We start from the raw sequence: 13,012 nt of genomic DNA, 5'->3' as shown, positions 1-13,012 counted from the left end.
TAGGAGGAGATGTTGAGTGCCACATGTCGGATCCTGCCGTGTGAATGTCGCCCCATCGCATTATTTCAGTAGACCAGAAGCTGAGTTATATTGAGGTGTTTTTAATAAAGCATTGAAAGTAGTAAACTTTGTGCAGGCTACATCTTTTACTGGTGCAGGGGAGAATGGGTTTTTTTTTTTTTACTTAATATTTTTTTAGTGTTACAAAACAAGTAGAAGGGTGTCCAAACTTTTGCATTCAACCGCTTTATATTTTAATTATATTACTACATATATGCATATATTCCACATACAAGCTTATACCTGGTATTCAGTGAGTGCCTTTCCTGGTCATTAAGGGCTCGTTGAACAGCCGTGTATTTTTCCTCCTCTGATCGCTCATCATTTTCCAAGGCAACTCTAGCTTTATACTGGGAACTTGATTCAATTTCTTCAGCAATCTGAGCTGCTCTGGCTTCTCTCTTCAAATATTCTTCTGAATTATCCCTTTCTAATGGAACACTACATTTTGGAGGTAGAAAGAAATTTTATTGCTCTCTGGGGGAAAAAAAAAAACCCCCAGAAGATCACTAGTACAATATTTTTAGCATTTAGATCACATACTTGAAGGCAGTATTTAGGAGATGAATAAATACTGAAAAGAGAGACTGAAAATTTCAAAAATATTTCTTAAAGTCCAAATATGCCAATCCATAAATTATACCGCTCCATATTGGTCATAAAAAAAAAAATTAACACAGAAACATGACCACATGGAAGAAGATGTTTAGTTCCTAATAAAGGGATATGGATACATTACTAACCAAGAGGAATGTGTCAGGATTACCTTTTTTTTGCTTAAAAATTCCCAAAGCTGTACTCAACACTCCCAAGAAAACTTGGGAAAAGTGTGGGGGGGGGGGAGGATCCTGGGGCCATGCTGTAATAGGGGCAAGTCGAATATAAACAGCACACTAAGGACTGCACCTTCAACAGCCTACTGCATCTCTGTGATAAAAAAAAATCCTGGTTGGAGTGTCAGAAGTATCTTACATTAAACAAGGTGGCAAAAACAAAAACCACAGAACTGCAACTTCACAAGCAGATCGAACAAATTTTGTGCTGGTAGTTAATGACAGGCAACTTTGTGTGGTAGGTTATGGGCATACAGTCAAAACCGATGAATTCTTAATGTGGCCATAGAGAGGGTAAATAAAACCGAGATCCTGTATAAGGTCATGGATACTTGTAGATATTAAAAGAAACAACTGGGATTACAGTGTGAAAGACATACTTTCCACAAATCCAGTATACCTTAAACCAAATTACAGTGGAAATGGAAAATGATTATTTTGTCTTTAGGAATAATTTAGAACAAAATAACAATACTTACGTGTACGAAGACAGACTACTGTCATAAGTTGACACAACACCATAATTTTCTTCATTGTAGCGAAACATTTCATTTGGATCCCATCCATTAGACTAAAAGACAAAATGTCAAAGGATTCATGACTGACTGAAATCTAAAGAGAGACGGCGCAATAATTAAGCAGGGCTGCTTATCCCGTTTATTGGGACAGTGTATAACCTCAAGACCAACATTTCAGAGGTTACAAGAATGTAGTCAAGTAGTAGTGTAGTGCTTACCACAGTACCGCAAATCCCACCTCTAGTCTAGAATGAGGATTTACGGACACTTTATGCTTTGTACTTTCCAAAGTCAGATTTAAATTTTACTCCATTGAAAAGTTCATCCTTAATGCCTTAAATAAGTTTAAGAAAATCCTTTATGACTGTTAATAAGGTGTCTGACATGCATTTTATGTTCAGTGTTGATAACCCTGTATATTTAAATTACAGCTCTGTATGATTTACCAATGGTTGCTCAAAGGAGTGGAAGTGTTGCAAAACCAGGAAGCAGAAATAAGCCCTTGTAAGAATCAAATCTGATAATTTAGGGGCATATTTATCAAGGGTGAATTGAAAAAATTAAGTCGAAGGTTTTTTTTGGTCGAATAGGTCTGTTTTCAATCTAAGAGGTCCGTATTCAGCCGAATTCGAATTGTACGAATCTAAGAAATACAGCATTCGATCGAATTAGATTCTAAGTTTTTCCCCAAAAAAAGTTTTAGATTTTTTAAAGTCCACCAATTGACTCCAAACAGGTTGTAGGAGGTCCCCCATGGGCTAAAACAGCATTTCAGCAGGTGTTAGATGGTGAATGGTCGAAGTCAAATTTTTAAAGAAACAGTACAGTAATTTTTCGAATTTTTTCCAAATTAGAATTTAATTTGGAGTATTCCCTAGTTGGAAGTACACAAAAAATAGCTTGAAATTCGACTTGTTTTCATTCGAAAATTCACCTCGACCTTTGATAAATCTGCCCCCAACTGTTTTTAGCCAATACACTTCTGCAGTCAAATATCTAAATAAAGGCTCAAAAGACAGACACATCCCAGGCAGTCTCTTTTGTTTAACAACCCTGACCACATTGTAACAAGACATCTGAAATTCAGACAACATGGATAATCGGCAGGATCACAAAGCATCAATCTCTGTCCCTGAAGATGCTGCAACTGCAATTCCAGTTACCAGAAACACTGCTATAGAACCGGAATGTCAAATTTGAACTGACAGCCGTCATGTGATATTAGAACCTCCACTCCTGAAGGAAAAAAAATGGTCTCATTTCATTATGCTGTTTTAAAGTTCTTAAATGTGAAGGCAACTGAATTGCACATAAACTTTGGAACCCTTCTTCCAGTGTAAAATTAGCATTTATATCACAAGTAGAGATGAGGAGCTCAGTGTGCAATGCACATAGTGCTATTGTGGAAGGTATGCAAGAATCTTAAGTTACACAGTTGAAAAAGGCTTATAGCATACTAGTTTTATAAGGGAAATAAAGACATCTTCAGAGCCACACATATTCAGAGGCAAAAATTGTCCCTTACAAAGACCGATTTCAGAGTATGTGAAGATATCATTTCTGTAATACAAGGCTTACTTACTACCTCATTTTCCAAAGATTCCAGCTCATCTTTGCCAGTAGGTGTGCTGCTAATGAGACTTTCACCACCATCCCACGGCTCCAGATCTTTCTCCTTATGTTCACCATTTAACCTACAAGCAATTCCAGAATCTGTGAACCCATCTGAAAGAAAAAAATGTCAATTATCAATAATGCCCATTCCCCCCAACTACCTTACTGCCCTGAATGCTTGTGAGCACTTGTGTGTAAAAACATACAGCCTGGTGACATGCGAGTCAAACTGAGCAGGGAAGAGAGACAGGCTAGTAGGATGCGCTGGAAGACAACCGATACAAACCAATGCACAACAGAGAAAAAAAGTGAAAAGCGCTGCCCCAGACTGTGAGCAAACTCTTCCGCTCAGGCAACCTGTCAGCTCCATCACCCAACTCCACTGCATGTACCTGGCTCTTTTCTGCCAGTAGTCATGTGAAAAGGGAGCTGCCACTACAGCAGTTCTACTACACGATAGGAGCACTCCATAGTTAGAAATTCCCTTTCAGACAGTCTGGCCAGCTGCATGGAGGAGCACTCTTAGATGCCTATGGCAGCACTAAGCTTCCCCTGGACAATAGTAAGAAGTATCTTGGTGGTATGGGTGGTATGGCACTGAAGACTAACCAGCTCCTGCAGGCAACATGAAAAATAAAGTATAATGAAAGAAAATAATTAAAGGAAAACTATACCCCCAAACAATGTAGGTCTCTATTAAAAGATACTGAGTAAAACAGCTCATATGTAAAACTCTGCTTCATGTAAATGAACCATTATCATAATAATATACTTTTTTAGTAGTATGTGCCATTGGGTAATCATAAATAGAAAATTGCCATTTTAAAAAATAAGGGCCGCCCCCTGAGATCGTAAGATTCACTGTGTACACATACAAACCACATGTAAGGTCACATGAGCCAATTAACAGACAGAGTTGTGTCTTTTGCTTCCTCACTTCTTCCTGTTACAGTTAGTGTTGTAGTATTTCTGGTCAGGTGATCTCTGAGGCAGCACAGATAGAGTCACGAAATGGTTGTTCAAGGCAAGAGATGTAAAAGGGCAATATTTATGTAAATATATATTCCAGTTTGGTAAGATTCTTTAATATGTCATTCAATTTGATATAAACTATCTTTTGCTTAAGTATTCATTTTGGGGGTATAGTTTTCCTTTAAAACAAAAGCCTATAGGGATGCCTTGTTGTCTCCAAAAAAAAAATCAAAAAAAAAACCCTGAGGGAGGCAGGATACCATGCCTCATGAAGAGAGAGAAGGGATCAACCCAGTGTGCCTGTGACCCCCCCTAGGAATGACAGAAACCTACGGTGAACACTTGCCCTCTCTCTTCCTTCCCTGTGATAAAACAGTACCTTGTACTTGATCCAAACTAAGATAAAATGAATCCATATTGGAAGCAAAACCAGCCTATAGGGTTTATTTAAATTTTTACATGATTTTCTAGTAGACTCAAGATTAATGGTTCCTGTTGCCTGGTTACAAATAGAAGCTTTAAAGCGATTGCCCTCACTCTGGGTTTTTATTAACAGCTTGCCAGCAAGCGAAGGAGCAGAGACAACCAAATATACCCAGCGTTCGGGTCTGTCTGACCGAGGTCTTTAGTAATACAACAATTTTTTTTTTTTTTTAAAATAAAATAAAAAAAAAAAAAAGCACAATTTTAGAACATTGGTTTATGGTAAAAATATACTGCTTCCTGGATTTGTTTTTCGTGATTCATAATCTGCGGAAGTGATGCGGCGATTTGAAAATGGCGGCGCCAAAGTTTCCACTGCGGACAAAGTTCAGAATGCTAGTGCACAAATATGTTAATACTATTACACTTTCAATGTGGTGTTTCAGGAGGGGGGGGGGGTAATGGCAAAGAGAAAAAGATAGGTTGTTTTTTTTAAACTTTCCTTCTCCTTTAAAGTATTAAGATCCAAATTATGGAAAAATCAGTTATCTGTTTACTATAGGGTTTTTTTAAAATCACATTTGGGACCACAGAGTAGCAACCACAGGATCAATAAAACGGAAGAATAATCATTTAAATCTTAGACAACAATCCTGACAAACCAATAGGACCAAGTCATATTTAAATAAAACTTCTCATTCACAATTTCAAAAAATGCAGACAACATTATTATACGTAAAACTCAAAGAAAATGCTCAGCTCTAGGTGTAAATTAACCTTTCATTTATATTTGGTGGGGGTGGGGGTGAAACACAATCAAAGTTCAGAATAAAATTAAAAAATACACTGTACCTCGTCTTGCATAATTCACATCCATATCTTTAAACTGCACCATAACAAAGTCGGAAGATTTAAACAATATACTATCCACAATGTCTTCACGCTTTGGCCCCACAATAGATTCTGTAGTTTTCTTATGAGCTGCATCAAGCACCAAATCGCACTGAAAAGTTAACAAAATATGTAGTCAGTGAAGTGTCTTACTAAACACAGTCATGCACATGTAGTCTTGTCCCTACTGGAATGGAAAAAACTGGGAGTCTACAAGTGGCTGTATTTAGGGATCTAACTTAGATACAATGGGGATAAACCAAACAAAAATTTAAAACATGCAAAACATTTTAATATAGGTTTATTTAACTTTAGGACTGTGTTTCACAGAACATTAAGAAAATTAATTTTGTATATAAATGTGGTTGTGTCCCTTTAATGGCACCATATCCCAACACTACAGAAAGATTCATGTTTTGCAGTAAACTTACCTTAGGACTGTAAGTTTTAAAAACACCTTCATATACGTTTCCATTTTTCACCAATACCTCACATTTTGAGCCCTGGGAGTAAAAGAGGAAAGTTATTAGCATGGATTAGTTTTAGTCAATAGAAGTGAAAACAAAATTTACAGGAAACCAGTAATATCCTTAGGCAGATATCAGTTTAAGTTCTTGGGGTTGGATTCAACCTCATACCCAAAAATTAATAAAATCAGAATACAGTTATTGTACCATGATAAATGCTTAACCCAGATTTATGGAGACACTACACTTCCATTTCCTACATACCAGCTGTATGCTTTCCCTTATTATTATCCAAGCCCTAGGGGTAAGAGAGGGGAAAAAAACAGAAAAACCTAGGAGACAGAATATAGAGAACTAAGTAAAAGTACACCTATTGGCCTATGTTCTGCCTGGGGGGGGTGGCATGTTTTCCTTAATGGTAACCATAGAAAAGGCTTTTACTGTATGCACAAAGATCACAATTCCCCTAAAACTGTACCATGGGGTCAACCTAAAACCTCCCCCAATAATGATCAATCAACATGCAAGAAGGAGGAAGAAAGGCACTACTGGCTGCACAAACCTTTAACCAAACATGGTATACTGAAAATGTACACAATTGGAAAAACAAATATAAACAAGCAAAAACCTTATGCCTTATGCAGCTAACACATAGAAGCTATATTGTTGTATGCCCAAATCAGTCCTTGAGCACTAAAGTGTGTACTCTATTGACTGCAGCTCCCATTCACTTTGCCCCTCTGATGGACCCACAGAACATAAGAATCTCTATGAGGAACCGTAATAGGCTTTGTTATGGTGTAGTAGATGGTGATGCAAAGGAAACCACCCTTGTGTGCAGATACCAGTGTGCTTGGATTGGTTTTCTAGGTACAACTGTAAATTGTGTAAGCAGATTCTTTTAAGAATATCTCCTTTGTATCCTTCACTCAGTAAGAAATCAATTACTTCCGAGATTATGCCATAAGCTTGTGTTCCAAGCATGCAACAAGCAGAAATGACATATGGTCATATGATAGCCAAGACTACTGCCACTCATCATGTTTTTTCTGCTGCCGTTTCCAAAGTTGGACCACCGTACATCTCAATTGTGCGCATTGACAAGAAGATATGCTTTGTTAGTGTACACAGGGGGCATATTTTGGCTAGAAAACAAGAAAAACGAAAAAAAATTAAATACTTACAACTACTGATGTAAGAATATGAACCAGTCTCATATTTGCATAGATACCATCAAACGAGATCTGAAAATGTGAAGAAAAAGTAGGTTATTGATCTATCTTTAAAAAAAAAAAAAAATCCAATATACAATTGAAGTTTGATTTTTACAGGGCTGTGGAGTTGGTACAAATATCCTTCAACTCCTCCTCCTTGTTTTTAAAGGAATAGTAAAAGCAAAACTAAAAATGTATCAAAGTAACAAATATAATGTATGGATTCTCTGCACTGGTAAAAGCTGTGTGTTTGCTTCAGAAAGACTAGTATAGTTTATATAAACAAGATGCTGTGTAGTCATAGGGGCAGTCATTCAAGCTGCTGGGGAAAAATACACAGGTTACATAGCACATAACAGATAAGCCCTGCCCAATGGTTTTATTAGTTATCTGCTATGTAAACTGTGCCTTTTCTGCTTTTTTCCCCAGCTACTTGAATGGCTGCCCCCATGGCTACATAGCAGCTTGTTTATATAAACTATAGTAGTTTTTCTGAAGCAAACACACAGCTTTTACCAGTGCATGCTAACAGTATATGTTAATTACTTTAAGACTTTCAGTTTTTGGTGTTATTGTTCTTTTTAAAAAACAAAGGCTTCGGAGGTACAAAGAGAAACAAATTGCTATAATACCCTTGCTTTGAGGGTTTTAATTTTCTGCTTTTTAAAGAGAAATTATGCAGGAGATAGAGAGATAGAGAGAGATAGAGAGAGATAGAGAGAGAACTTTAATTACACTACATAAATTATTTGAATCTTTCTTCCTTCAGCCTAGGAATTCATAATTATAGCAAGCAGGCAGGAGCCATATTGTGGACACTGTTATTAAGGCAAGCTTTGTGGACACTTATTAAGGCAAGCTTTGTGGTTACACAATTAAATGGTGAAGAGAATGGGGGAATGTGTTGAGAGCAGTGACATCTAGGAAGTACTGAATGGAAAGTGAAAGTAATTGTCTGCCCCGTCTCTATGCCTAAGGCATAGAAGAGGGGGCAGACAATATTTGATTGACAGGTAAGATTTTTAAATAAGCTTACAACAGCTATGAATGCTTTAATAAAAAAAAGAAATTGGATTTCATGTTTAATTTGAAAAGGACTTTTATTATACAGATTTGTGCGTCTGGGTGACAGGTCCCCTTTAAGTATAAAAATCCGCTCGTTCTCAGACTTGGGGAGGGGAAACCGGAACGATCAGGACATCCCAAAGACACGCAATTTAGTCATCAACTCGTAAAGGGAAGGTAAATAGAACTTATGCAACCACCACAACACCTTCTGTCCAAATTGAGGATCCTGAGCATTCCAAGCATTAGATCAGAATCAAGTATATGCCAGGTTGAAGACCAGGTTGTAGCCTTGCTGAGCTGGTAAACAGAAGGTAGATTCCTATATATATATATATATATATACACACACACACACACACACACACACACACACACACACAAGACACTGCATTATACTTGAACGGGCACATACCAAAAAGGAATACTGGGTTCAAATAATGTAGGGCACCTTTTTATCTCACGGCACAAAGCAGAATAGCACCACCAAGGAGAACGGCTTTCTGGGGTGGTTCAAGCTGACATTTTTGAAGAACATGTTACTCCACACTGAAAGGAGCACCAAAGCTCCACAAAACATTAGCCATGTTACACTATAGGGATTGTTCAAGACTGCAACAGAAGCCGTTTGGCAAGTGAAATTTCAAAAGCAAGGCACCATGTTATTAACCACAATCCCAGTGTAACTTAAACTGCTAGCAAAGCAGCGGATTCAAAAAACCTGATTCAAAAAGTAAAACACGTGCTCTTCCAGATGCAGTCGTGCTGAAAATCTTTGGTGTTCAGATGTTGCCATTGCCATGTGTGCCAAATGGGGGAAAAGCACAAAGTGCCGGATTTTGAAAATTCAAAGATGACAGCTTAAGTTGTCCCCCCAAAATTAGAAAAATTAAAAGTGGAAGTGGACAACCAGAGTGGAAAGTGGCAACAAACTTTTGTGACAAGACCATGTTGAAGAGGGCTTTGGCTTCTCAGTCCTTAGACAGGGACTAAAACTGCCTCAGAACACCAGACTCCGGGCAATGAAAATGGTAAAATAGTCCAAAACATCAATCAACAGATTCAGAATTCAGAATATGGGTCAGAGAGGGAAAACACAAAATTCCCCCTGGCCACAGGACCACCAAAACATCCTTGCAGTGATCCTGCTAAATCGTTGTATGCTTTTAACAATGCAAATTTTGTTTTAATATTTAGAGGCACATTTATCAAAGGTCGAATTTCGAATTCATGTGAGTTTTTTTAAACTCCCTTAAATTCACAGGAATTCGACTTGGGGAAATTTATTTAAAAACAGAAAGAAAATGTAATTTTTTTAAACTGATGAATTTAAACGACCAGAAAACTAATCAAATTAGATCAAACTTGATTTTAGTTTTTATTCTCCGAAAAAAACAACAAATCGGCTTTTAGTTGGTGAATAGTCTAATAAAAGGCCAGAGTATGATAAATCTCGAAAATCTAATTTAAAAAAAAATAAAAAAAACTCTAATCGAGTTTGGATAATTTCCTAGTCAAATTTGACAGTTTTGACCATAAAAAAAACCTCTCAAATTAATATTTTCAATTCAACCCTTAATAAATTTGCCCCTAAGTGTGCAGAAACCATTATCTAGGGAGGAATTCTTATATACTTTCTTTAACATTTGTTTCCTGGCCACCTTACATGACACCACTCACCAATGGTTAAACTTACCCTGCAGGCAAGTGGATACTTGGAGAACTTTCCTGACAGAAATATTGTAAGCTTTGCCAATAGCAGCAATTATCCAAGAACGAACATCTTTTCATGGGGGTTTGCCCTTTCCTATAACCACTGAGAAAAATGTCTGATTTTTTAACAAGATCTAGTATGAGTCATACTTTTAGAGGTCATCCTCTAAACATTCCAAGCCATATGAAATTTTCAGATGACTTTTGGAAAAAAACGGAATGCACGTTTTAAACACAGTATTATAAATAATCATAATATGAAACTTTACTGCTGCCAAGGCAGCCAATTTCCCAACTCTACATGCAGAGGTCACTGTGGCCAAAAGCACAACCTATCTTCAAGGTCAAATTCCATAAATATAATCTATTCAAACAACAACCAGTTTACAAGAGCAGGTCCCAGGGGTGTAAAATAATTCTTTAATGGGGTGTAAAATAATTCTTTAAATGAATGATCCATAGCCCAGCTTCTCCCTGTTATGACCAAGATTGCAGAATCTGTCCTTTCAGAGTACTCAAAGGGCCTCATATCATAAGAAAATATATTCAAACAAACAAGTGGACAAAAGACAAAGGACCATCCTCTTCAAATGAGGGAAATCCTGCAAATGTCTCCCACATATTAGAATATGGAGAGACATACAAATAGTACATTTATAATCTCATCTTTCAGAGAAACTTTTATTTTTTATCGTGACCTCTCAACAGCTATGCGATAAAGGACAAATGTTTTTGGTTCAAAATCTGAACCCTGAGATAGCCAGCTCAGGAATTTCTGAATTACTATTGAGTTTTCCCATGGCAAGCCTTTTTTTCCCCAGAAGTCCCCGATTTCTACTTCTGAGATTTGTGACATAAAAAAAGTCAAAAAAGACACAGTGAACACTTTCTTCAACTCTCCACAGATTAGTGGAAAAAGAGATTTTACTCCAGTTGACCAACTCTCTCTCAGACCGTACATCACTAAAAATCCCTTTTTTATGACGCATCATTAAAGGAAAACTATACCCCCCAAACAATGTAAGTCTCTATTAAAAGATACTGAGTAAAACAGCTCATGTGTAAAACCCTGCTTCATGTAAATGAACCATTATCATAATAATATACTTTTTTAGTAGTATGTGCCATTGGGTAATCATAAATAGAAAATTGCCATTTTAAAAAATAAGGGCCGCCCCCTGAGATCGTACGATTCACTGTGCACACATACAAACCACATGTAAGGTCACATGAGCCAATTAACAGACAGAGTTCTGCCTTTTGCTTCCTCACTTCTTCCTGTTACAGTTAGTGTTGTAGTATTTCTGGACAGGTGATCTCTGAGGCAGCACAGATAGAGTCACAAAATAGTGGTTCAAGGCAAGAGATGTAAAAGGGCAATATTTATGTAAATATATATTCCAGTTTGGTAAGATTCTTTAATATGTCATTCAATTTGATACAAACTATCTGTTGCTTACGTATTCATTTTGGGGGTATAGTTTTCCTTTAATAGATCCTAACGGTAAAGTAACAGAGCACATGATAGCACCTCCTAACTGGAGTGCTGGCTCTATAAGCACACAGCTCAAGTGGGTTAACAATTTTGGTATGACAGGTGCCCTATGCAACTGTTAAAGGAACACGAACACCAAAAATTCAAACAGCTTTTAAGTAACTGAAATATAACTTACTGTTCCCCTGCACAAGTACAACTGGTGTGCCTGCTTTAGAAACACTACTTTGCTTTATATAAACAAGTTTATGTTTAGCTAATGGTGACACCCATTCAAAGCACATGTTACATATCAGATAACATGCCCTCGTTAGATAAACTTTGTAATAGAATACAATGGTTTTCTGCAATCTGCAAAGTAACCTGTGCCTTTTCTCCTTTTTCAGTTTGAATGACTGCCACCATGGCTTCACAGCTGCCTATTTAAATAAATTATAGTAGTATTTCTAACACAAACATTTTTACCAATGCAGGGCAATAGTACATTATATTTTAATTACTTTAAAACGCTTTTATTTTTTGGTGTTACTGTTCCTTTAAGGTAATGTCACATGACTTTGGCTGCTCATTTGAAATTGCTCTTTGAGCAGGCACTTTTTATTGCACAGGAATCACTGAATAACTGAATAGGGCAAAAAGTCCCATTGCTTACTAGACAGAGAACAGATAAGACGCATAGAATACAATGGTTTTAGTTTTAACAAAAAATGTAATTCATGGCTCTCTACAGAAAGAAATATAAATATTTATAAAACAGGAAATGTGTTGCCAAGAAAGAGTTTATTTGAAAGTGCTGGATCAACATTTAATATGAAAACATATTTTCACTTTAGTTATTGGTCCTTTAGATTCCATCAAAGGAATCCAAACACTGAAGTTGTCATAATCTGAATCCTGTCTTTCCTAGTTCCTATCAATTTTCATAAAAATGTTTCAGAATCTACATGTTGTAGCCTTATTAAAGTGATACTGCTACATATGCTCTATTGCTTACATGACAATTTGGAAAAAGTAATTACACAGGAGAAAAAAATAAGACAATATTGTTACTTACCGATTGAGGGGGCCCTTTTCCACTGATCCTCCCTCTAAAAAGGAAAATAAATAAAAATCAGTTAATTTGGATGCAGCCTGAACATTCTTAATCCAAAATGTTTCCTATTATGATGTCAGGAATTTGAACAGCTAAGTATCATCTGTATCCAATGTTCCATCTATATACTCAATGTTAATCAAAAGTTGCAAAAATGCACTAAGAAAGTCTTGACAACTGTATCAATAGCTGCCAAGAAAACAATATTACAGGAGTGGATATACCTCCATTCACTCTCTTTCAGAAAAAGCTGTTTTGATTATTCTCTAATGGTATGGATAGAAGAGTCGCTACAAAACACAAACTTAACTTTAGTATTTACTTGGGAAAGCTATTTTGATATATTGAAATTATATCTTAAAAGCCCAAATCCATAATTTTGAACTACTTCATGGCATGAAATTAGAATGGTGCTGTAAGATCCACCTATCCATCTAGCTATGGATTAAGGTATGTGTGCAGATCGTCCTGGACCTAGGTTCTTTTTATTTTCTCCGTTTTATCTCATATAAATTCAATATCCAACCTTGCAGTACTCTTTTACATCTTTATCAGATCAGGTGTACATTGATAGTGGAACATTTTATGTGAACTTAAATATGTTCCCACAACACAAACACAAAGTCATGCACTAGATTTGAGGTCTATGCACTT

At 36.6% G+C, this 13,012-nt stretch overlaps 1 protein-coding gene across 9 annotated transcripts in view; it reads right to left on the bottom strand.

The window, feature by feature from the left end:
- atxn2.L (ataxin 2 L homeolog) overlaps positions 1-13,012 on the bottom strand; it is a 57,270-nt gene that overhangs the window by 31,734 nt on the left and 12,524 nt on the right. For 6 of the 9 annotated variants that reach the window (XM_018250007.2, XM_018250025.2, XM_018250043.2 and 3 more), the window contains exons 2-8: positions 12,320-12,353; positions 6,963-7,022; positions 5,743-5,814; positions 5,273-5,423; positions 2,994-3,136; positions 1,373-1,464; positions 304-501 (exon numbers count right to left, since the gene is read on the bottom strand). In XM_018250007.2, the coding sequence (XP_018105496.1) occupies positions 304-501; positions 1,373-1,464; positions 2,994-3,136; positions 5,273-5,423; positions 5,743-5,814; positions 6,963-7,022; positions 12,320-12,353 (750 nt within the window). 9 annotated transcript variants of the gene reach the window in all.

The sequence above is a fragment of the Xenopus laevis genome, chromosome 1L, assembly GCF_017654675.1.
Source record: "Xenopus laevis strain J_2021 chromosome 1L, Xenopus_laevis_v10.1, whole genome shotgun sequence".
NCBI lineage: Eukaryota > Metazoa > Chordata > Amphibia > Anura > Pipidae > Xenopus > Xenopus laevis.
This window is presented reverse-complemented; position numbering and strand designations above follow the sequence as displayed.